General features: G+C 39.3%; 1 protein-coding gene across 13 annotated transcripts in view; it reads left to right on the forward strand.

The window, feature by feature from the left end:
- The window catches only part of CADPS (calcium dependent secretion activator), a 1,450,780-nt gene that overhangs the window by 1,161,174 nt on the left and 264,906 nt on the right, over window positions 1-24,700 (forward strand). For all 13 annotated transcript variants that reach the window (XM_069206526.1, XM_069206531.1, XM_069206527.1 and 10 more), the window contains 4 exons: window positions 11,997-12,071; window positions 13,376-13,459; window positions 14,094-14,126; window positions 20,850-20,957. In XM_069206526.1, the coding sequence (XP_069062627.1) occupies window positions 11,997-12,071; window positions 13,376-13,459; window positions 14,094-14,126; window positions 20,850-20,957 (300 nt within the window). The remainder of the gene's footprint in view (window positions 1-11,996; window positions 12,072-13,375; window positions 13,460-14,093; window positions 14,127-20,849; window positions 20,958-24,700) is intronic.

Here is a 24,700-nt window from a genome sequence, read left to right on the forward strand (position 1 = left end):
AAGAGAATCTGTTGTGCTGTGCAACAGAACGTAACTATATCATTCGAACCACACATTTTGCTATTTTAACTCTTTACAGTAATTGCATGGAGAGACCATGCAATGACAGTCTCTCTCTCTTTGCCCTCTCTCTGTCTCTCTCTCTCTCTCTCCCATCTAAGTATGGGATAGAAGAAAGAGATAGAGAGAGAGTGACCGGACCATGGGGATAGCCTCAAGGTCCCCACGGTCCTAGCCGGCTCCCCATGTCCTGCAGGAGCCGGCATTGCTCCCAGAAGCAGGGAGCTCCTTTTGATAGCATTGTTGTCATCTGTCTTCCCTGCACGCATATTTGTGTGCAGGAATGAAAGATGAAAACTCTGCTTTCTGACAGTGGGAGCTGTTTGACAGCTTCCACTGTCAGAAAGCGGACTTTGTTTGCTTTTGCATGGTGGGGGCTGTCAGCTTCTGCCAAGCAAAAGTAAACAGCTATGTCCCAAGGGTGGGCACCCCAAAACAGATGGTCCCCAGAGAGCCCCAGGGAGGTGGTGATTCCCAGGGCTTAGGGTTTGAAATGGACTCCCTTCATTCTTTTTTTATAGTCCAGGGATGTGGTGGTCCCTAGGTCTGCATGGGGGTCATGTGGCCACCCCCGGCACCATATTTCAGTAAAGCCCCGGGGAGGTGGTGGTCATAGTTCATTAAAGCCCTGGGGGAGCTGGTAATCCCCAGGACTGTAGGGGGGCCCCATGACCCCGCGCATCCCCATCATATTTCAGTAAAGCACTGGGGAGGTGGTGGTCCCCAGGGATGACTATGGCATGGGCAACGCAGGGGGCCCCCTGCCCAATACCAGCAGAATGCGCATTCTGAGGGTGCTGGATGGCTTCCTATGTGCTGCTAGATAGCACTCAACTCCTTTAAGGGTGCCAAGTGCTATCTCGTAGCACTATTCCTGCCAGTCAGACCAGTTGGAATGCTCTTTTTCAAGGTTTCTGCTGGTCAGCCAGGTCTGACTGGCAGAAATCTTGTAATAGGGCAGGAGGAAGCCACTGCCATGGTGGTGGCATCCTCCCCATGAGTTTGGCAGTCCCACGCTAGGACCGCCAAATTCGTAAAGAGACCCATAGTTCTAAATATAACTACCTAGTGGTGGCCGTTACTATGTTTATTTGTGCGTGCGTGTGTGTGTGTGTTTACATGTTTAACTATTTTAAATAGATAACTGTTAAGTGCTTATTTATTAAAAATATATGTGTTCCTCTTTTGGTAATATTTGCTTCAATAGGAATGTTTTTGTTATTTCCACTATAGGATTAGGAACACAATATCAATATAAATATTATGTTTTACACTATATTTGAATCTATCAATGTTTTTAATAACGATAGTCTGCCAGACAAGCAGTTGGTGGACATATTCAAAGCCTTGCACCTCTGCATTATGAAGGAATTGAACAGAGCTTGCAGAAATGTGACACTTAAGGCTCTGAAGTTGCAGAAAGGGTTAATGTACTGTTGCATTTTCAAAATTAATATTGCATTGGAAGACAGAGAGTAATAGTTTCCACTAAGAGGTGATTAGTTTGTCTCTGTAGAATAAACATTTTATTGTACGAAAAGGAAGGTAAATGCCTTGCTTTCATCATTTATGCTCATGTAAAAACATTATTTCTTAGAGTAAATTGTTAGCTCTTATTGAATGCTAACTCCTCAAATTCGGAGAACTTTGGGCACTATGGGCCTCATTACAACAAGTTGTAACCGCCGTGCCCATTCTGACATCCCCACTGGGCCGGCGCGGATGTGGGCCGCAAGATGGGAGCCGGCTCCAAATGGAGCCTGCGATGTTGCAGCTGTGCGACGGGTGCAGCTGCACCCAAAGCAATGTGGGGCTGTGCCTGGGGGCCCCTGCACTGCACATGCCAAGTGCATTGGCAGTGCAGAGGTCCCCAGGGGCCCCGCAACTCCCCTTCCCACCATCCTTTCCATGGCGGTTCCTACTGCCATGGAAAGGCTGGCGGGAAGGGGACTCGTAATCCCCTGGGCAGCACTGCAAGCAGCGCTGCCCTGGCGGATTAAAACCGCTGGGACAACCATGGCGGTAAACCGCTGGGACAACCATGGCGGTAAACCGCCGGGACAACCATGGTGGTAAACTGCAGGTCCTGGCAGTGCGACCGCATTGTACCACCAGCCTGTTGGCGGTACAACCTCCAAAACAGCCATGGCAGTCTTTGACCGCCAGGGTTGTAATGATGGCCTATGTGTTAAAGCAACACCATGCTCCTGTCCTCAGGTTTTTTTAGATCCTCACGTTATTTTGGTGGTCTAACATGTTTTAATTTAAGTTATACAGATGACATAATATATATCAAGATTAGGAAATCTGGAAATCTGTTGCCTCCACAGCATGTAGCTATGTACGAGTGAGGACAATAAAGTGATCCTATTCATTTCAGATGCCACAGTCGTTTTTTGGATGAGCAACTGCACATTTTTAAGCATTTAACCAAATACCAACTATTGCTTCACAGTAAGGATGAATGATTTCAATGTTGTTTTTAGTTTACTTACACCGTGTTGGAAATGTATCAGAAGAGCCTTGAAAGCAATATTCCTAGTCTCTGTTGACACCACTATTATTCTACAATATTTCTAGGGGTGGGCATTTCTCATGTAATTGCAGGTATCTTAATCACACAGAATTACCTAAGAATTCTGTGACATTGTGCTTGAATTATGTCAGAAGAGGAATTCTGCATATAGCACTATTTCTTAATGAAAAAATGTGCCCTTACGTACCAAATTGATGTGAGGATGCATTTTGTGCTATGAAATAGAGTTAAATGCATCAGAACATGAATAGCAAGCACAGGCAGCCACTCGTGCTCCCTAAAAGGTGCGGTTGGGGGGGGATTTTTGCCCAACTTTATCCCAGCATTTACCACTATTCTCTTAATGCGAGCTGCACCCTCACGTCCAAAATGGATGGTAACATGTATTTAGCACAATGAAACAGCACTTAGGGCCAGATGTAGCAAGTCGGCAATTTGCGACTTGCAAATTGCGAGTCCCTGCGACTCGCAATTTGCAAGTCGCAAATTGCTATGCAGTACGGTGTCTCAGACACCGACTGCGACTCGCAATGGGGTCGCAATGACCCACCTCATGAATATTCATGAGGTGGGTCGCAAATTGCGGCCCCATTGCGAGTATAGGCACTCGCTAACATGGAGGCCTGCTGTCGTCAGCAGACCTCCATGTTCGCGACCTGCTTTTCAATAAAGCAGTTTTTTTTTTTTTTGAAGTGTAGCCCGTTTTCCTAACAGGAAAACGAGCTGCACTTCCAAAAAACCGAAACCTTTAGTTTCGGGTTTTTTTCAGGGCAGGGAGTGGTCCCTTGGACCACTCCCTGCCCTGAAAAAATAATTTGGGGTCCAGTCACAAACTGGAAGGGGTCCCATGGGGACCCCTTCCAATTTGCGAGTGGGTTACCATCCACTTGAAGTGGATGGTAACTGCGACTCCATTTGCAACGGCGTACGCGGTTGCAAATGGAATTGCATCCCACTGCGAGTCGCAAATAGGAAGGGAACACCCCTTCCTATTTGCGAGTCGGAAATGCATTTTGCGAGTCGGAGCCGACTCGCAAAATGCATTTCTGAATGGCAAAGTGGCTTTTGCACCTCGCAAACGCCGATTTTCGCCGTTTGCGAGGCGCAAACACTTTGCTACATCTGGCCCTAAATGTAGTAAAAAACGAAAAGAGAGCATGAGCAGCCGCTAGCTCTCACTAAATGTGCTCTCATAGTAGGATTTATTTCCACATATGCTCTTCATTATGCGAGGAGGAGTAATTGTGTAATTGTCAGTAATTTCATATCAAAGAGTTGTGCAGAATTACCAAAATTATCTGATTACTTCACCATAATCGAAATACTGCCCAAGCCTAAATATTTCCCTTACCCCAAGATACCCCCAAATTATGGGCCATGTTCTCATTGTTCACTCCATTTTTAGGAGCTCTCCCACCTCTCCCTAATGAAACCATCTCCATTAGTATCAGTGCAGGTCACCTCAAGCCGATTCTAACACCTTTTGCTAATACTTATCATGTCATGCAAGGAGGTAATGTCAGTGAATCTGTTTGGAAGGAGCAATTTGTGAGCATGTTCATTTAGCCACAAAGGTCCAGGCAGTGAACTCAGGTGAAATTCCTCCCATTTTCTTTGCAAGCAACAGATTCATCTTTTGATTAATGAGTATGAAAGATGTCTTCAGCAAAACCATTAAGAGGCATGAGTGAAACTGGCTTCTTCAGTCAAAAAGTGTAAGTCAATATGAAGAGGACTCAGCTATAAATATTGTTAGAAATTGGATTATTTGTTGGTGTGGATGGCAGTCCATCGCAGGTAATAATGCCAGTAAAGATTTCAGTATTTTAAACCTGAGCTTAACCCTGGGTAGCTATGGCTCAAAGCAGACAGTCTTAAATTAAGAAAATGTGTAAAGCGTTTAGATGTACCAATACAGCTTAAAGGTCAAAGACACATCAAAATCTCACTTTTATTAGTATAAAAATAGTGAGTAATTCAATGAAGAACACTACACCAAATATCCAGTGAGGGTAACCAGAGATATGAATTTTTGATGTTTTAAATAAAATTAGTGCCAAAAAGCCATAAGCACCGACCGCAATCATCTGGGTGTGCTTGACCATAACTTAAGTACAATTTAAGGTTGACTGGGATGGAGTGTGGGTCGGATAGAGAAACCGGTTCATCCCACTTAGACATTATACCTTCTGACTTAGAGCCTGATTTATATCTTGGTGGAGGTGCTATACTGGAATTGTAATACGGGGTACGTGATATCTGTCACATTTGTGACGGAGTAACACCCTCTGTCAAGATCTAAATCAGGCCCTTAGACTTTAAAATAGAAGTAAAAAATCCTCAGCGGGGTAAGGCAGAATGCTGTAGCCGAGAAGGGCTCCATGTGGCTTGATAGCTGTCAGATGAATTCACAATGAAGCAGTTGGCCTTTGGTAGGAATGCTCTGAGCAGGGTAAATTCAAATTTGCACCCAAAGAAGCTTTTTCGCCAGCCTGATACTTTCGCCACCGTTCCCCCTTGAAGATTTCTACTTTTGGACTTAGCTACTTTTTTAGACCTCTAGTTCCCCAAGGACGGCAAAACTACAAGTTGTAGCTGACAGGACTCAATGAGGCTTTGTTCCCCCAGAGAGTCAGGCTGCAGTCACAGTGGGAGTGGAGCTACCCCTGGAACTGATTTGAATTGATCACATAGGTAGGGCTGGTCATTTCTCTGGTTGTACATCTGGGGTGGGCACATAGGCTCTGCACAAGGAACAAAGGATTTCACCACTTCGGATGTAGACAGAGGGGGATTGTAGGACTGTCTGCAGTAGGACACACAAAAAATGTTGCAAAGGTGGTTAGAGTACCCTTGGGAACATTTTACATATTGTTCAGAGAGCATAAAGCATAAATGTGACATCTCTAGTACCCTCCTCGGTACACTACTGGATCTATTTCGGAACAGAAGAGGGCTGAATCTTCTGTCCAACACCCGAAAAGAGCTCTGGAGGTCTAGACTTGCCCTTACTGTTGTACCCAGACAATGAAATGGACTCCAAGGATCATAACGCCGACCTCCTGTTCTAGCTACCGGATGACAACAAGCTGCAAGTGGCCTGTTCTTCAAGTGACCAGCTGACCATTTCCAACTGGACCTGCCATAGACCATGCTGTTGGCTTCTGCTGAAATTAGACTTGACCCACAAGTACTATGACTGATTTTAACCTGAGCTATGTCAAAGTGACCTCCTCTTAACATCCTCATAAACCTGGGTCTTCGAAGCGTTTTGTCTCCAAGGACCTCCGGAGGACTGTAACAAACTTTCCAAGATAATTAGACTCAGGTGCATTGTCATTGGGCTGAAGATTCAGGTTTCCCCCACTTCAAGGTTTTACACGCCTCCTGGAGCCCTTTTCAGCTACACCCTTCAGCCTTGTCCCACTGGAGAAATCCCAGGTCGAAAAAAAGTGACTTAGTGTAAACCTAGACCACTTCACTAGATAAAGGCCACTAAGAGACCTTGCTTGGACGCAATGTTCACACTTTTCCAGCTCAGAGCTTTCCGGATAAATGTCAACAGTTTTACCTGAACCTCCTCTGACAGAAATTACATTTCAGAGACTAAGGGCCTGAATTAGAGTTTGGCAGATGGGTATATTTTGTCACTAATGTGACAGATATACTGTTCAACGTATTACATCCAGTTATAGTCTAACCCATCCGCCAAACCCTAAATTAGGCCCTAAGTTTGAAGGTATGACTTCCACTCAGAGTTTCTTTAGCCTCCCATGCTCAATTGCAGTCAGCCTCAATTTCCACCTAGGTCCTGGTCTACTGTGACCAGGTAACTGTATTTGGAGCGTAAAGCTTTTTTGATGCTATTTCTATTTAATGTTTTTTAAAATCATATCTCCAGTTTCCTTTATTGAACTTTTGCCATTTCAGTGTCATTTTATTTATAAGAATCTACTCTAGTTTGTTAAATTATTTTAGGATTTTTTTGTGTTGTGTTTTGACATCATTACTGTTTTGGTACTGGATGAGTATTTTACAAATTGCCACTAAGTGACTCTGTTTTAATACCTTTGTCTGCTCTCTGCTACAGCTACCAGGGGCTTGAGCTCAGTTTAATTGAGTGACTTTAATGGTCCATCCTAACAAGGTTGTTAGGACAGTGATTATTACTTGAGGTGGGTAGTTACCCCCTCCACTAGTTCTCCAATTTCTTACAGTTGCACATCGACAGGTTGAATCCTTCAACTGATGAACATTTCATGAGGTAATGGTAAATATCTAAGGACTTCATCAATTGTGCTAGTGCTACAGCTTTCAAACCGTTCCCTATTGAATCAGTAGGAATCTATAAATAGTTAGGGTTTTTCTTCAAATGTTGAGATAATGCTCTGAATGGAAATGTGTGTTTAAGTTGTAGTCAGTGAGTAAACTAAGAACTGGGAAGTAAGTTTGCCTGAGGTGCAAATCCATGCAGTGGGATACCAGATGGGTTTTGCCCCACTGGAGGGTTCTATAGTCTTCTTATAATGTGTTTCCTGTAGCACCTTCCAAGGCAGTGGAGTCAATGAGACTTCCCAGAATTTCCTAATTATAGAGATCAAGGCTGCACAAGTCCATTCAGTCTACCAAGTGGAGTCCCACAGTGAAGTGTTCTTCCCAAAGATCACAATTCCGATCTTGTCAGTGTTCAGCTTAAGACAACTGATTTTCATCCAGTGAGCAATTTCAGCCATGCAGGCATTGAACTTGAAGCCGTTGCTGGGAATCATGTTTGTGAGGAAGAGAATGAGTTGCACGTCATCAACGTAGGAGATTATGTTGATATCCTGAGAGTGGATGATGCTGACTATGGATAGAATGTATGCATTGAAGAAGGGAGGATCCTTTTGGAAGTTCAGCAGATGAGGTCACAGGAATCTGAGGTATACCCTACCAGGCTATCTGACTGGATTCTTTCAGTCAGGAAGGAGCAGCGCCATCGAAGTATCTGTCCTTGGATTCAGTGTTATGTAGCCTTGGATGAGGAGGGGGTGGGAGACCATGCCAGACACTACGGAGAGGTCCAGGAGGATGAGGGCTGATGTTTCTCCTCTGTCCACACATGTGGATGTCATCTGTGGTGGTAGTGAGGGCAGTTTGTGCTATAGTTGGGTCTGAGACTGAGTGGTGTTGAGGAGTTGGTAGATATTGAGGTATTCAGTGATACATCTGTTGATGAATTTCTCTAAGACCTTGGTTGGGAATGGTAGTAGGTGAAATCGACCTGTGGTAGAAGAGCATTAAAGGCCTACAGAGGGTTTCTTCAGCAATGGGAGTACAGTTGTGTGGTCCCAAGCATCTGGGAAGGTTGCATAAGAAGTGGATGCATTTAGAATGGGTGTGTGCATGGCTTGATGCCCTGTAGTCCTCTGGAGTAGGTGTGGTTAGGATATGGATCCGATGGGGGTCCCTGGGAGAGTGGAGTTCATGGTGGCAGCAGTTTCTTCTGGATTGATACCTGGCCATGTGGTTAGCATTCGTTTTCTGGATAAAATTGGGAGACATTTGGCAAGCTCTGTCGGTTCCAGTTGTGGGTTGACATTGCTGTAAATGGAAGTGATTTTTTTGCTGAAGAATTGAGAGAGATTGTTTCAGAAGTCCTGCAATGGAGTTATCGAGTTGGAGGCATCTACGAGTGAGGTAAGGTTTGTCACAATGATGAAGAGTTCTTTGCTGCAGTTGGAGCTGGCATTGATGCTGTATGCCAGAGAGGTGTGTTTGGTGGTCCACATCATTTGGCGGTAGCGTCCCAGAGCAGATTTGAACACGCTCCTGTCTGTATTGCTCTGGTTCATTGTCCAATTGTGCTCTAGTTGTTTGCAGTGGTATTCCATCAGTTTCTCTGTGTAACAGGTGGCCTGGGGCCTAGACCTTGTTATGTTTTATTCGGGGCGAGGAGTTGATTAAATTGTTGCAATTCTTGATGGCTTTGTTCAGGTTGATCCATGCTGAGAGCAGTGTTCAGGCCTTGTCAGTAATGCTGTTCCATTTTTTGCGGTCGGGCAGTGGTGCATGTGCATTGAACCAGAACAGGGATAATGAACATGATAAGGGAATGGACTTTCCAGGAGACTGGTGTGGGCTCGTCAACTCTCATGTCAAAGGTGGTGAAAATAGGGTCCTGGAGGTGTCTAATGATGTGGTTTGGTCTTTTTAATCATTGAGTGAGGCCCAGTCTTCCAAGGTCTTCGATGAGTGCTTGTGAGTTGGGGTCTGTGTGGTCTTCCAATAAAAGCTCAGGTCTCCAAATGAGAGTAAATTGCTATCATCAAGGGTGAGTAGTAAGACGGGAGAAAGTAAAGGTGATATGTGGACACCATGAGTTGTAGATGAAAATGCCACTTAGGGTGAACTTGGCTGTGTCTTGAGTGACTGGTGTTGCATTATGGAGGACGCTGTGTCCATGGAAGTGGAGCAGCAGATGTTGTTCTTGTGGATAATGGCAATCCTGACTCCAGACTTGTGAAGTCTGTATTGCCAGGTGATCTTGTAGCCGGGGGAATGGCAGTGGCGATGTAAGGTGCCCATGCAGGGTTCAGCCAGGTTTAGTGAGGACAAGTAGGTCTAGGATATTGTCATGTAACAGGTCCCACCTGTCATGTGGCATGTTTGGTAAATATTGTATGTGATTAGCCCCACATGCCCACATTGGGTTACATCTCTGTGGATAATTAACCATAATCAGCAACATCTTAGAGAAAATAGTGAGACCATCAATCAACAGGGCTGGACAGGCCTTTTATCCTACTAAGAATGGCTTTAAAAGCTTGAGTCAACATCTGACGTTTTTATCGCTTTTCTCAGCACATCCAGGTTAGTTGCAGCAGGCTTGGGGAGGCTTCAAGATCCTTAAAAAGATTTGGAGGGGGCGATAGAGAGAAGGTGATCCAAGAGAGAGGCGACAGAGAGAAATATGGAAAGAGATAGAGAGAGATTGTGAGGGGAAATGAAGGGAATGAGTTGGATTGTGCATTTTTGCCAGTAGTGCTTTTGGTTCTCCAGTTTAGCCTTGTTGATCACTTGAAAATATAAGTCTTTTGTCTCCTGACATTTTTTAAAATATTAAATTTAATAAACAATTTGTCTTGTCCTTTTAGTTATAAATGCCAGTTGATGTGCATCTTCAGCATTTTGTTCCTTTTTATTAAAAAAAGATTTATCCATTTCAGTGAAATCACTGTAGACAGGAGTCAAAGGTTCTCGGTTCATGCTTTGAGCAGTAAGCCTAATTACTTATGTAGATATGTTTGAGATGCAAGCCATCTGTAACTCTTTACAATTGCAACAACCCTTTGTGCAGAGCCCATTTATTTGTATAAGATGAAAGAAAAAATGGTAGTTACTTTTAATCTTTAAAAATTCATTTACGTTGCTACAAAACATGTCTTAGTGTTCTCTTTTTAGATCACTATAAAATATTTTCATTGAAAATCATCTGATTATATAGTTGTCAGTATATTCCACACTCTTTAATTTTACACAATTCATTGTCATTATGCTTTTGTTGATAACCCATAATTGATTTGTGAAAGGTTAAAGTTAACACTCAACAATTTAATGATTAAGAAAGTGATATTACGCCGGATGAACATGGTTTGTGCTTGCTGTTACATATGCTTCCATATCTCCAGCCATTATTTTTTGTAAAGCCCTTAGATGTGTACGTAGGCTTAATTAGGTATTATAGTGATTCACATAAGGCAGATTAAATGAGGCTGCAGTATGAATTTAGAAAACAGGCTTCAAACGCAAATTCAATGTGATGCACTGTGTGCTGTATCATGTGGTGATATGATGTTTTTGTTTGTAACAAATGAATTTATCAGACCCCAACTACATTTTTAAATAATCCATAGCTTAAATGCAAATAAGATGCAAAGCCACAAATATGTTTTCAAAATCCATTATATTTTAGTTTATACTATTATTGTGTGATTATTGAGTGTTTTAATAATTGTCTTTTTCATTTTTTTGCCATGTCAAACTAGGTTTTAGAAAATGAATATGTAAAAAACTCAATATCATGCAGGTTTCTCTAATAATTGTTTTGGCGTTTAACTAGTTTGGGTAACTGAATGTCACTAGCCTACAATAACTGATGTAGAAAAGGGAATTAATATGTTTTTTTGATACCTGACATTTTAATCAAAATGATATGTTTTCTTTCACTATGGTACCCTTCCTATTGGTATTTGAAAATAGCCATTTGTATTTAGAGCAAAATAACATCCAGTGAAGACACATCTTAAGCGACACCACAGTCTGTAGAAAAAATACCATAAGGTAGTAAGGAGTGCCAGTTACATTAAAGGTTGATATTTGCATTCAAGTGCTTTCATAATTGATCTATGCTTTCAAATGCAGCTACAAATACCGAAGTGGATACACTTCATTCCTTTGGTTGCATACTTTACATGCATGATAAAATATATGTCCACTTTCTTTCACAGCTTCCCCGTTTCACCACTGTAGTCTGTAGAACATGAAGTATTACACATTGACATATGTTACCAACATTGCCAGCTTGTATATGTCACTGACATGGTGTGACCTATAAAGATAAAGGGTATTTAGTGTTTCAACACGTAATTTATGTGACCAGCAAAATATGTGTATTTCATATTCTACAGTGCTATTCATAATTTCAGGTTAACACACTCCATCAAAAATGTGTTAATTTGCATTCAGTTTCTCACTTTTTATTCTCACTCATACTGCTGTTTATGCTTTCCTGTTCCATGCACCATTTTGTTTTGTGCTTTCATTTGGAATCATTCTTCATTTATTCTTTGCCTTCAATTGTTCTTTTTCCTGTCTCCTGCTCCTGTCTCTTTATTTCTATTCCCAATCATCTGAAAGTTTGCTAAACAGTGGGTAAGTGTGCCTAACATATTCAACTGTAATCTCACTCTTCGCTCCCCAATGTGTAATTAGCATTTATATCAGGTTTTTTCTGCCCTTCTGTCAACATGTGCATTGTTTTGATTTCATTAACATTTTAAGCAGACGTTAATGCAAGCAAGAGGAAATGAATATTCAATTGTAATTTATGATCCAGATATGCACTAGTTAACAGAATGTTTCATAATATTTGTGAAATACATGTTAATTATCATTTACATTGTACAGCACAATATATTTTATAATAAAGATATTAAAGCGCAATTAGCTTTGGTAAGATAACTAAATAACATTATTTATTGCTTGATACCTGTCTTTGGTTAATTCAGGATAATTAACAGCTTACATCACAGCTGATTTTTAAAATGAGAAATAAAATCAAAGTTACACACAAAAGCATCTGTTTTTACATGTCATTTCTTATGCAATATGCTAATATTCACTCCTTTGTATTTTCTAGCACCAGTACCACTCAAAAATAGATGAACTAATTGAAGAAACAGTTAAAGAAATGATCACCCTCTTAGTTGCAAAGGTAACCTTCTGCTTCAGGTGTAATAACTTCTTGGCAGATGCATAGTGTAAGCTTGAATACTCTGAGAAATGTTTATTGGTTTTGTTAAAAAGGAACAGCTTGAACATCCCCAGGAATGCTTTTTGACTATTGCATATTTGACGCTGAGAAACCCAGTGATTGAAAGCATACTTTTAGATTGTGTGAAACACCTTTTAAATATATGTTTATTAATAAGTAGTCTCCTACTAATTATGTGTAGCATTCTTCTAGATGTAATGTATACATTTTATCCAGAACATTTGAAGATTATTTTTGTGCTGCTGTGCACATCTAAACTTGCATAATCTGAACAAAATAATTGTCCTCTTTAGATAAAATAATTTGCTGAGTACATGACATTACTAATTTGCATGTTTTTGTTATCAATACAATGACAGATCTGCATTTACAAAAAGAGATTCTGTATGTACATGCAACCACCCAAACAGATAATTCTGCTGCTCAATGATGTATGTTTGTCTCTGTTAGTTTTCTATTTGTTGTTAGTTTCTTCTTAACAGTCAGTTAATACTGCCTAATCACAAATGCATACAATTGCTATTTATATTTCATTTTATCTATGTTAGAGTAATTCCTTTTCATGGTTTTTACATATTTACATCTAAAATGGTTTAGTTCAGATTAAAGTTTAGCAATCATTATCAATTGTGAATGTCACTCTTAAGAACAGTTTGCAGACTCTAAATTAAAAAATACTTCAATTCAGTGGCATACCAGCAAACATAAAGAAATTAAATCTTCTAATGTGAGGCTTGGTCATGACACAATTTTTGTTTGGATAACATTGGGGAACTACAAGAGCTGAAAACAGAAATGTATTTTAGTTGATTTGCCTTGAAATAGTTCTGAAATGTGTAAAAATAAATTAAAGGAAGGTTACGGTTTCTCCTGCAATAGTGATTTCTGCTCCATAGAACACATCATTAAGTTGAACAATAGTTAATGTATCCTAAGGAATGACTCATGTATGCACAGATCAGTCCATTTACCAATAGAAGGTGTAATTATACATATTCGGTCTCTAGACACGTAGACATTTACACTGTATATATTTTCTCTTCAATGTAAGCTATGGCGGGATAGTCAGTTGTTAGTTTACAGATATATTTATGTTGCAGAACTAAGTTAACAATACCTCAGTTGGTTTTGTGCGTTCTCAAGCAAGGGCTCTTTTTGTGTACATAATTATTTATAAATAGGCTTGCTTCAAACAGTTGACTTGTTTTTTGTCCGACCTTAACAAGACCATCTTTTTCCATTAGTTTATCACAATTCTAGAAGGAGTTCTATCCAAACTCTCAAGATACGATGAAGGGACTTTGTTCTCCTCATTTCTATCGTTTACTGTAAGTGGAACACATTTCATAACATCATTTGTTTGTTGATAAAAAAAGTGCTTGTTATGATACTTTACTTTGTACAAATACCAGTAACTGGTTTTTGAGAATTAAACCACAAGTGAGGATACTGAGTTGGCAAATTGAACCTGATAGCCCATTATCCTGCTGTATCTCCATGACAAGATTATCATTATACTAGCTACAGACAAATAAAAGTGGTCTCTGGTTTCACTTTTGACAGTGGTGCTATGCAGAATGCACCTTTTCAATGTGGGAGAGCATGTAAGTTCTCAGCATAAATCCCAAATAAACAGGACAAGGATTTAAAAAAAATGTTTCTTTATGTTCTCAGGAAAATAATTTAGAAGCAATTCTTTGCTTTAATAGCTCTTGAGAATGTCTGTCTTTCTAAATTTATGGCATTCCACAATGATTGTGTTTACCATTAGCAGTGTGGAAAAAGTCAGAGCAAACATAGATATATGATCTTGTCTGCAATAGGATGATGGAAAACATTATTTGCTATTTTCCCTTTTATCGTTCTTAACCCATTCCCTTTTGTCTTTCTTTCATTATGTTGAAATGTTACATGTGGAAGTATTTCTTAATAACTGATCTCAAATATCCATTTTCCTCTAAGGTGAAGGCTGCTTCCAAGTATGTGGATGTCCCTGTAAGTATCATTTAAATGATGAATGCCTTTCTCGCAATGTGAAAAGTGTTTCTTGTGTAGTTTTCAGAAAAGAGCAACAAATGGTATGTGAGTAAGTATCTCCCAACGTAGAGAACCTATAAGTACAACATAATTTTTAAGGACATATAGAATTAATGCCAATATATACACTCGGCACTCAAATCATATGTCAGAGAATGTGTACCATGTATGTCTGTGTCTTTAAATATTTCTCTACTTTCGTCCTGGATTATTTATGTATTTAAATAAGTGAGCTTATTAAATAAGGAAGATTTAATTTCATTTACATTGAATATGTGTATTTAATTTCGTCCTGATTTGTTATGAAGAATTCTCATTTTTAGAATTTGATTTATTTCAAGACATTTCATCATTATCACGAGGTATCTATTTGGATATTTTACTAAAATGGTGGAGTCAATAAATGGATAAATTGCAGAGGGTGACTACTTGTGGCCTGTTTTATGGCTGGCATAAGTTAATCACACAGGAATGTAGGATACACATCTAGCATAAAATGGTCACTGGGGCTTTGAGATCTGATGATATCAGGCAAAACATTCAAATTGAATTGAGGTATTTAAATAATTATTGAAACCATTAGGCAATGCTATTTTTATACATTAACATCTGGACTTAACACATGTAACACACGTAATTGTATAGTATGCACAAGGTAGATTTGCATTTGTTATTTTATTTAAAAAAATAAAAAGTTGTTTAGTTCCAGAAAACCGGAAAGATTCTATACATATTTCTTCACTTGCTGTGAGTGGCTGCACCTTAGGTAAAGTCACTTCGTTAACTTCCGATGGCTATTAAAATGTAGTTAATATACACAAGACAGCTTCTATCAGAGAAGAAAATATGAGAAATAAAAACTTTTTTTCCGGAAAAGTTGTCTGTTTTGATCTGAGTGATCAAGCTGATGAACAGCTACCAAGTTCAGACCATAACTTAGCCAGTCATGTATATCTACTACTGCTATGTATAAATAATAAAAGGGGATATTTCCATTAGTAAATCTGGTTGATCCTGGATCTAAACCCAGATCCTCAAAAAATACCCAAACCTGGATGTATTGCTATTAAACCGATTCTTTTAGTTTTATATAAGATAATACACTGGTTCGACACAGTTTTCTGAATGGGTTCAATAAAGATCTCACATTAAATGACCAAGGCAGAAGGAATTTGAGCTTGTGATACCTTACATGACTGGTTCTCTGATTAAAATTGCAATTCTGATCTACTCTGGCTCACCTTTGGCATGAGTTATATCATCCCAAAGTAGAATTTGCATTACACCATAAACTATTCTGCCAGTTTGTTCAAAGGGACACCTAAAAGTTGCAGACTGCTAAGAGAATGTGGCGGTGGAACCAAATCCTTATGTTCCCGTATGTTTGTTTACCATATAAAACTCCCTGCAATTTATAGGCACCAACATCTTTTATGTGAAACTATTCTGCCGGTGGGCTGACTGAATTGCAACCAATTCACTGTACAAAGGCGTTTTGGAGAAGTGGGAGAGAGTCAAAAGGAAGGGGTTTCGCATCCCAATTAAGAAATGAAAGCAGCTTTGTGTAAGATGCTGTGCCATGTCATTCATCGCACCTCCGAGTCCTTCCATCAGTAGCCAAACCAGATCCTAACAGCACATTGGTCTGCTGAGTTTCATATTTTGGACTTATTGAGGGCTGTTTAACAAGCATGTTCTCTACTCAGCGAGAAACAAAGGAGCTGATCCGCTCATGCAGAGTTAAGTCAGTCTCACTCTTAATCTGTAGGTCCTTTCATTAGGAAAGAATTAGCAGGAACATTTTTCTGAAGGGAATGAGCAAATGAAGGCAACCTGAGAAAATATGGTATTTCGGTCTGCCAAGGAGCAAAGTGAAGCTGGATATGCAGAAAGCGCTGGGAGAAGATGTATTGTCCACGACAACATTTAGTCATGAGATAGGTACTGAATAATATCCATGATCTAAAACATTAAAATGACTATGAAACCCATTAACGGGGATGAAAAGAGGAGTGCATTGTGAGTGGAAAAGACGTACGCAAAAATCAACTCATGACTTTATGCGTTTGAATACTGTGGAACTGTTTACGTACAGTTTCTGCATGACGGCTCAATCTGACTGGAATATATATATATATATATATATAATCTCTCAAAAACATACTTTTCAGTTTTCTTTAAGAAGTATTTTGTGATTTATTCCAAGATAAATAAGAGCAATTTAGGTATTCGAAACCGTCCCCACATCCTTTTGTTCTGAAATTTGATTACCCTTTCTCCTAATACGGAAATTGCTTCACAATCTTCAAAAAAACAGGCAGTCACTTAGTTGTCCAATTCATAGAAAATACAGTGCTTGACTAGAACCATATTCAGCGTAGCTTCATTGTTTTTCAAATTAATGCCTTGTCATTGTTTCAGCAGGTGTTGAGAATTGTTGCCGCTCATTCGGGAGCCTCACGTTGCCCCTTTGCTTTATAATTGTTTGCTCTGTATTAAAAAGTAAATGTATCCTACTGCTTTCCAAATCTTCCTCATTTTCACCCCTGAAATTACACAGTAGTGTTAACTAACTTCAATTTACAGGGGCAGAATTTCACAGAGTATAAAATGATATTTTCTGATTTAAGGCATGTCTTGAAAATGAAAACAAGTCAGGTCGCACAGTGTTTCTAGGATATGAAGGATGCTAAAACATTCATTATGGTGCAATATTTGATGAGATTCCAAGGAAATTAAATGCCATACATGTGTATAGGCATCAGGAACTAAGCCTTCTCAGATCACATTCTCTTCGTCTTTCTTAGTTACTGTATGTTTCCACAATGTATAAAAGTGCCACTACTCTTCTCAAAGCAAATGTGGACTCGTGTGACATTTTTATAATTGTTTGCAACATATTCGACATTAGGGCTTAAAAGTGGAAAACAGTCTTATTGCTCGAAAACATGAACACTAAATCTTTGAGAAATAAATTATATTCTGTATTATGTTTGCCGTCAATAAGTGTTGAAAAATATGCCTTTACTTTGAATTATTGGGGTACATGTGTTAAAGTTATTGGCCATGTTTACTAAGAGATTCGTCTTTTTGTACGTACTACACATTACAACACATATTTCACCTACTACTATTATATAGTATGCACCACCTGTTACAAATACAACATGTGTAACTCCCAAACCTTTTGGTAAAATCTATTCACTTTCATTTGGTGTGTAAAAACGTTTCCATATGTAAGAGACCAGTCAGCAGAAGATTTATGGCAGCAATCATGCAGTAACGTTTCATATATCCTTTTCACATGCAAATCTTAGCAATGAGATGGATGCAAAACAGTTTCACATATTTATTTCAATCATCCTAAAGCCCAAATATACAAATCTGGTCACCTAATGCCTACATTATATGGTAATATACTATGCGGTTTACAGTGATGGATATCGAGCCAATAAAATGCCAGGGGTGACTGAAGTGTCATCACTTTACTTGACCGATCCTTGATATCCCTGATGACATCACAGGAAGTGAATTCAAAGGACATTTGACCCTGGTGAAATCACAGGAAGTGATAACCCATTTTCTTTGATCATACGGTCATGTCGGGAATTGTCACATAAAAATACTTTCAGTAAAAATTACAAAATCCCAAAACAACAGTAAAATATATAAACCTGTATTTTTCACCATCCATATATAAACTAGGCTGTTGTTATGTTATGTCGGGGTGCAACCACAAAAAGGCAGTCATTCAGCAATCACAGATCAGCTACGATAGGCCAGGTATAGTCATCACTCAGACACACACTATTTGTACTCACAATATGCATTGGTTACCCATCTGAGTCCATCTCATTGCAGACATGGTTTCCAGTCCTGGCCTTTTTCCATGCCCACCTAATGTATTCTGAGTATTCCTGCCTTATTCTGCATCCATTGAATTAATTTAACTAAAACATCTGAAAACAATTATTTGCAAACGAAGAGTCCAGGACTGGAAACGTAGCCGTATTTGCATGGCTTATGATGGTCACAATAAATATAACACTCACACCTTACACACAGAGCCACAAGTAGCTTTATCCCCCTCTTTCTCTCTAATTTTCTTTTTTACTCTAGGATAAACACACACTCACACACACACACGTGCACACCAACCACACCCTCCCCCCCCCCCCCACACACACGCACCCCACCCTTGCTCAGCCATACACAAGGTTTTTAGGCACATTCTTATGGAAATGTCATTTGTACATACGCATGAAAACAGTCACACACACACATCCAAAAGTTCTTAAAAAAACCTTCTCTTCCATTTCTTCCATCCTAAGCTTAGATACAAAGGCAATTACTTAAAATGGTGGGAAGGTTTAGCATCCTAATTTTCTGTGAAGCTTACAAATAAACCTACTTGCTGACAATAGTGATGGGTCTGTATGATGCAGAGCCAGATCAGTGTATAAGGATAAAGGAAGATGTTTGATCATGCCAATACCCACAAAGGGCCAATAGGGCTTCTTAACCAGACTCTGCTTTTAACAGTGAAACTAAGTCTGTATGCAGTACAACCAAACTATGTCCCAAACCTAATACACCCTGACCTACTGGGCTTACTGAAATCCTTTACTCCCATGGTTTGTTGCATTCACCCATAGGCTCCCTGAGGCCTCTGTCAGTAAATACTCCACAAGTGGCTGAAAGTGCCACACATTTCAATTTGGCATCTGGCATGCCCCCTCCCAGTTGTCTAAAAACAACACAGCTGTTGGGTGCTGTTATCAAATTGCAGTGTTCTGAAACAGATTGTTTGCAGCATGTAGTGCACTATGTAGCAACCAAAATAAATATGGATGTTTCCATCTCATGAGAGGGGTTCTTTTTGTTTCAAATGAGTTTTGATATTCGGACCTTTGCCCTTCTGACGTTGATAAATTGTGTTATGTTACCCAACAAAATGCATTATATCAACTTCACATTATAAGACTGATTGCTTGTCAAGGATTCTATCCACTGGGGATTGAGTCAATGACCACATGCTCAACATAGTTGAGGGAGATACAATGCTTGCCTATCGATGAGGATCTCAAATCTCCAGTGTGTCTACCGCCACACTCCACTGCTCTTGCGGTATCGCTGATCACCGTGCATATACACATTGCTTCGTAGAAGCCTCAACAATTAAAGATAATCATGACAGGCAGATGGCATGGCATTAGGCTTCCCTTTTCCCCGTTAGTGGTGTTTTGTTTTACCTTGAGTTATTGCAGGGCTGTAAGCAGTGCACCTTTGCTTCTGCTTCACGTTCTTAGTGGGCAGCAAGAAGAAGTTACGGAAACTAGCAAATAAAATATATTCAAATAGAGAAATCCATACATGCATTCTGGCATATTCCACATTGAAGGATGAAAAATTGTAATTTGCTTTCCTTCAGGGAGACAGAGATCTCAAACAACATACAAGTAGCTGCAATCTTTATTCTAGGGGGAATAGCTGCAACCTCTGGCTACTGCAAAATTAGATTCACAAGTACAGTGATGGGAGTGTGGAAACAGGCAAGTAGCAAGCACAAGGTAAAGCAAGAGCCAGGCATCACGTTAATAGCAGCCTGGATCTAATTGAGGGTCTTCCTTGTTCTTCAGTAGTGCCTCTGTACTCGCACCTGTACTAGATCCCCACTTATAAAAACCTTCACAAGCAAGAACATAAAGGAAGTGAGTAGCCAATGGTGGGTCAAGCGTCAGGACAGGCTGTGTTCTGCTGTCAAAAGATAATTTTAAATCAAAAACTAGCAACAGAGTCTCTGAAAATTTCTGGAAACACATAGCCATTTGATCAGTGCAGTTGTATGCCATGAATATCACTTTTTTAAACAGAATATGGATGAATATCTCCCGAGGTCATGAACTCCTATAAATTGACCACCACATAACATTTGCCCGGGTCTGAAAGTGCATTCCATATTTAGGGGGCATGGAAAATGAACTGTCTCAGCATGTCGGCAATAAGACTTTAAGCACACACCATCCCAAACTCACTGTTCACACTCTGACACACGTGTCATCCGAGGACTATGAATAGAAATGTTCTCTCAGGCAAACTACAGTGCTTGCTTGTAAAAGAAAGAGTGCTGATGCCCGAAGCTCTTCTCAGAAGCCCACGGACAGAGCAATTAAAGGTTGACGCGCACCCTGCCTCTTTATCTCACTCTAGTAGAACTTTGCTTTCTCCTTTCGAGACAACTTTTCTGTTGTTTTCTTCCTCCATCTTTCTGCTTTGTATGTTTGCCCTCTGTTCTGCTATCTGCTCTCGGCAAAAGTCTGTTGTGGAAAAATAAGCCCGTGCCCGAAAATGATTGTGGGTGCCCCCCACCAGCCACCACCAGCTTAAGTTAAGCACTGTATACATTCTTGCTGATGATCAACTGAAAAAGGGTGAAGGCTACCAAAATAGGGAAATTGCCTATAGCCTAGTGGCAGGAATATAACTCTTCCAAAGATTGCCTTTATGGCATTAATATCACACCCAATTATGTTTTCAAGAATAATAACTTTGGAGCCCTCAGACGTTCTTAAAATGCTAAAATTGCTATACAATAAGAAAAGCTCTTCCTAAATGTGACCAATGTTTCTAGCCCTGATATGCAGAATTCCATTAACGTGTGTCCTTTTCTTTTAATTACAGAAGCCTGGGATGGATGTAGCTGATGCCTATGTGACATTTGTTCGTCACTCTCAGGATGTCCTACGTGATAAGGTCAATGAGGAGATATATATAGAAAGGTTATTTGATGTAAGTAGATGCCTTCTCCACCTTGGGAGCCAAGGGGGAGACCCTCCAAAATGTGACAAAATAAGACAGGGGGATAAGTCACATTTTGCGAAAATGTACTGTTATCAATTTCTTCCCTTTCTTCCCTAGCTTTCTGTCTATCTTTCTACTCTAAGTCTTTTCTCTGTAGTGTGTCCTGCCCTTTATCTGTCTCATTTTAAGCAGAGAAACATCACTTAATATGACCATTATTAATCTGAGCCTCTAAGATACCACTCTATAAAAAATAATCTTGGTCATTGTTCTCATAGTAAAAATAAAAATTAGACCATAGATGTCATTTATTTTATGCACGTGCATTTCTGAAGAGGCCATTCTATGTTTTATGTTCTTTTCTATTTTTCAGCTGCCTGGCAATCTGTCTATTTTTTTTCGGATGAATTTTATGTATTTATTTTGCAACAAAATAAATGACAAAGCATTTAATGTCTTGAGCCACCTCTTCATGTCAAATTAGGACTTCCGATTTTACATGAAGTTTTCAGAATATGGCCCTTTGAAGGTAGAAAGTAAACTTCCACAATGTTTCAAAACTGGGCGCTTATTTTTATTTCGATGGTTAATATTCATGAAGGATTAACTCATAGAGAACATTGACTTTCATGTCTGAAAATTGATTATTAAGAACTAGCCTATTTCTTGAAAATTAATGCATGCAAAATAATCTTGTCTTGTGTGTTACTGCTGCTTTCATTACGTTGTGCTCTTCCTGTCCTTGTGACTTCTGACAGTCAGCTTGTACAGTAAAGGTCTACTGTTTACAACAAGCACGTAAATATCACGTGTGTGGTCTCTGAGACCCTTCGATATTAGATATTTGTTTATCGGTCCTTTCTGTAACTATGTGCAACAGTCACACCCTTTTATTTCTCATTTCTCAAGTGATCTCTTTGTTTTAAGATGCTTGCTTAGGACTTTATTGCTCAAAATCATACATTGTTGTGTTTACGTTCTCATTTGGTGTCCATCTTGTGTTGACAACCCATGTTTTCTAACAGCTCCACTGCAGTGTTTAATCCCTCCCATTTCCTGCATTATCTTTCTTTGAAGACCTCTTCTTACTTTGTTAATTCCCATTCTTTCCCATCGATTCCCTTCTGATTAAAATGGAACTTATCTCTCATGTCAACTGTTTTATCACATTATATCAAGTGGCATGAATTAGACTCAAATAATCTTCCTGTGTACATCTACTAGCATGACCCACATCCACTGAGAATGCCTCATACATGCATAAAGCACACCGAATAGCTTGTTATCGCTCTATGCATGCTTTTTTAAAAAAAAGTGTTTTAAGCATAAAAAGCCTAGGGAAAAATTCACCCATCCACTAGGCATTGAAAAGGAAACAGTCCGTCATGTTTTCCAGCCGAAATGGAAGAGCTTGAAATGTAAATTCACACAAAGCAAAGAAATATTCACTTATTTGCCGTGGAATTTCCAAACTATTGGCTGCGGAAGTCCTTTTCAATGCCTACCCCGCCTTTTCTTTTATCGATTCCTTACAATTAGGTTTTGCAGTAGTGTATGTTTCACTACTTTGTGCTGTTTTCTTTAAATTTATAGCTATTTCGCTCTAACTTAACCGTTTTATCTTAATGCGGTTCTGGCATGATGTGGTGTCCGTGAGTAATAATTACATTCTCTCAAATTAGTGCTACCCTTGTTGGAGGCAACAGCACAAGGCCATATATTTTACTTTATCATGCATTATTGTATGGAGTGTTATTTTACTTACCATTTATTCAGTACTTAGGCATGCACAGACTGGATCATATTTAGGGCATCCATGCAAATATCTATTTCAGAGTCTGTTCAGTTTCAGATAGGAGGGCTTCATCCATGGCATTCTAGGAAAATTATTACAAAACTGTTTGTATTTTTTTTTATTGGTGACATGTTTTCTTAAAATAACTTGACTGGCAAATATTACTTTTGCTTATTTTCAAAATCGAGTTAAATAAATTACCTGCTGATTGCCCTTCAGGGCTAATGGAAATGCCATTGATGCTGCTCCTGCACTGCTTCATTCTGCTTGTGAAAATAAGTTCGTTTTTTAAAAGAACATTGGCCTATCGTTTTTAGCATTCAGTACTTCTGACTTTAGGTAATTTAGTTAGTAAATGGAAACATTAGCTTGTTTTAGTCTGTGCCGTGGCAACAGTGTATGTGTTACCTATGCAATAATTTTGTATTTATATATATTGCACTGTATTTATGCAAACAATTTGACAGTAAAGGCATGGTCAAGCATATATTCCAAACAGGGGCGTGAAATCCAGTGTGGATGAGCAGACCACCTTTCTCACAAAGGTACCGGGTACAGTGTGTTGCAATGGCTGCCCTAAGAGCTTCATGTAGACCAAGCCTCAGAGTTATTAAAGGGGAGTGGTAAGCATGAGAATGCAAGTGAGATGTGGTGACTTAAGAGGTTATTTTAGCCTACCCTGGGAAATCACTGAATGGTGAAAATAGCTTGGAGGTATGCACGTACTAGTTTGAACTATTCTGAGGCTCCAAGAAAATGCCTCCTCTGTACCAATGATTGTATTTTATCTAAGACGTCGCTTGCTATGGTGAAATGTAGACAATCATTGACAGAAATTAATTATTTTTGTCAACCAGTTATTCAGAAATCTCATACATTGATTACTTTTGGGGAATGACGTAAATTACATTTAGTGTGCTACATGCACCTATGATCAATTTTCTGTTTTTGAAGTTGAAAAAATATTAACTGTTTGCCATTGCTCGGTTGGATTTTTTTAAATCAGTTTGTCAGCTTGATTAATTCAGATGGTGAATAATGTGTCTATTGTTTTGTGATTGTCTGTTGACAAAAGAAGTAACTTTGAATACCAGGTAAGGTGGTCTTTAAAACTATACTTGCGTTCATTTGCTTGAAAAAATCTCTTTAGAGCCATTGTGCCTAAATCATTGTGATCCCATCCTTTATGTGGGTACAATGTGAACTGGTTTTAGAAATTAAGATTGTGCATTTTCCTCTTTATTTTAATTCTTCCCACAATTTACAATGCATTTCCGTTTTATTTACCCTCTTTGTAATTGTTACAATGGGCTGGATGCTGATACTTCTCTCATGTCCCTGAACAGTTTTGAAGTGATCTCTTTGCATTACATTATTAATATCGTCACCTCATTTTCACTTGTTTCACCATGTCATTTAATAGGGGAACACAGAATTGTATTACCCAGAAAATGCAGTATTCTTAAGGGTTTACATTTTGAAAATACCATCAAATTATTATGTTTTTTCACACACACTTTAGTTTCTTCTGCGTATCATATTTGTTTAATGTTTTCTTATTTATTTTTTTGCAGTTTTGTGTTTACGGCTCAGTTAGTGCCTTTCAAAATAATACCAACTTTTCGTGAATATGTATAGATGATATTTAATGTCTCATACCATCTTCTTCTATATCTGGCATCCCTAAATATCAGCTCTTGCAAAGTGGCTAAGCAATGGCAGGTACAGTTAAAGAGCTGCAGATGTAATTCTGTGGCAGGCATGTTGTACTGTTTGAGCCACAACCCACCCTCGGCATATGGGCCTCATTTACTTGACTCTGGCTTTCTTCCAGCATCCTTAGCTTGGCAGGACATCAAGGAAATTGTGATTAATTTACAATCTCATACTGAACACAGAAAGCCTTGGGCTAATTGTGCATACAAACGGTTTCCCT

The sequence above is a fragment of the Pleurodeles waltl genome, chromosome 9, assembly GCF_031143425.1.
Source record: "Pleurodeles waltl isolate 20211129_DDA chromosome 9, aPleWal1.hap1.20221129, whole genome shotgun sequence".
Lineage (NCBI taxonomy): Eukaryota > Metazoa > Chordata > Amphibia > Caudata > Salamandridae > Pleurodeles > Pleurodeles waltl.